This window comes from Fusarium tjaetaba (genome assembly GCF_013396195.1).
Source record: "Fusarium tjaetaba strain NRRL 66243 chromosome Unknown NRRL66243_c0000347, whole genome shotgun sequence".
In the NCBI taxonomy this organism is placed as follows: domain Eukaryota; kingdom Fungi; phylum Ascomycota; class Sordariomycetes; order Hypocreales; family Nectriaceae; genus Fusarium; species Fusarium tjaetaba.
The window spans coordinates 42,107-43,955 of record NW_023501543.1 but is presented as its reverse complement, the minus strand read 5'-3'; the positions used below and the strand labels follow the sequence as shown (position 1 = coordinate 43,955).

Here is a 1,849-nt window from a genome sequence, read left to right as displayed (position 1 = left end):
CTTATATTCTGACTGTACATATTAAGCATAGACCTCTTGACCTTGTCGGCCAAGTTCATCAAGTGTCCACATGTTGGTTAGTTACAGTTTAATGAAATATATTACTTCGATGCAGCCCTGGCTTTGTCTTGCAGGTCTCGTATTGGAATTCACACTATGGCCATGGTCCAGGCATTAAGCATTTCGAGGCAAATGGTATCAGACGATGTATGGGGCTCGCCTTGTTACAATGACTGTTAGCGATAGTACGGATACCTGTTTCGCCGAGCAAAGTGATCTTCGAATACATGTAAAACTGTAGATCTCGATGGTATGGCAATCAAAGTCAACAATTCGTTTCAAAACTATGCTTTATGTTATTGATGGACGTGTCGTGACTACTGCCGGTAGAGAACAACTAAACGAATTGCTAGTTCTGAAATAGACAATTGTAGTGTTTTGAGCAGAATGACTCCTGGCTGTGGTATTATGGTATTGAGCTGACGTGACAAAGACTGATACCTGGTTATTCCTCTACCGGACGAAGAAACCAGACCGTTGCTTTGTGACGCTTCTGTTTCTCTTCAGGAGAATATCTTTAGAGCTCTTTGCATGCTTCTTCAACTTAGGTGCCATCCTCTCATCCGTCTTTTTAGCAACGCGGTAGACAGTTGAACCTACCCGCTCATCCCTAGGTCCCCTTTCCTGGCGGGCCAGGCTTCTTTCGACAGTGGCAACACGACGTTTCCTTGGACGTTCCTCTGGTTGATCGTCAATCTCATCGGCCTCATCCTCGCTGGAATCTGCCAAAAACTCGGGGGGTAACAGGTTCACCGCGTTCTCTGCTTTGCTGCGTTGTATGAGTGACTGCGCCGGCCCCTCTTCAACGGACGCTTCTTCATTTGACCCGGCCTTCTCTTGCTCCTCCAGCTTTTTGCGCTCTTCAGCTTGTTGCTTGAATAAATCATCCCGTTCCCGACGCTTGCGCTTCTGTGCAGCAGCTTCCCTGGGCGCAGGTTAGAAAGTCCAGAACATGAAATAATAAGACCGGCGAAACTCACTCATGTGCTGCTTTCTGAGCTGCTTGGTTGGATTTCTTGATATCAGACGCCATTTTAGAAGTTGATACGGCCTCAGGCGCTTCATCGTCACTATCATCTTCCTCATCTTCCTCTACCTGCGCAGCAGGTTTAGGGACTACCACAGGGGGAGGCGCCGGGTTGTCATTGTCGTTATCTCCAAAGACCACCTTGGTACCCTTTGATTCCGTTAAAGTTGGCATTGCAACGTCACTGGAATCACCGTCTTTGGCTCTTACAGGCAGCTTGCGCTTTTCTTCCGGTGTCGGTTTCTCCACAGATGTATCTTTCGTTGTGTTCTGGTTGTAGTTTCTCTTGCGCGTTTGAGGTGCCATCTTCGAGTATTTGTAGCTGACGAACAGCTTGTGGCAAATGCGAAGAAATGTGATTTGGGATGCTGATGCTCTTCAGCTGCAGGAAAATAAAATGTCAAAAATCAAGACAATACGGTATTATGATACTTCAGGCTTTTCAGTCAGAGTATGAAATTAGCACCCTACGCTGAATTTGCTTGTGAAATGTTGTTGATTGAGCTCTTCAAGATGTATGAAAAATTCAGTTCGAGATGGGTTTTTTGACGGGCATTTCACCAATGTAAGATATGATTGGACACTCGCGCCCCACACATCAAGTAGTGGCAGAATCTCACTTCACCTCACCTACTACATGCGACTACTGGCGAAAAGGGTTCTTTTGGTATAATGGGTAGCCAGATTGTCTCTTATTTATTGAGTAACTGACCCAAAACATGTCGACTGCAAAGCTTCATATAAAACCTAGTAATGTCTACC

At 45.8% G+C, this 1,849-nt stretch overlaps 1 protein-coding gene across 1 annotated transcript; it reads right to left on the bottom strand.

Annotated features, from left to right (window-relative positions):
- Positions 1 to 513: 513 nt before the first annotated feature.
- Positions 514 to 1,393, bottom strand: FTJAE_12572 (u3 snorna associated; the record flags this gene model as incomplete). The annotated part of the gene is made up of 2 exons (XM_037345632.1): positions 514 to 985; positions 1,041 to 1,393. 2 exons carry the CDS (start codon positions 1,391 to 1,393, stop codon positions 514 to 516), a joined length of 825 nt encoding a protein of 274 aa, XP_037200384.1.
- Positions 1,394 to 1,849: the final 456 nt, after the last annotated feature.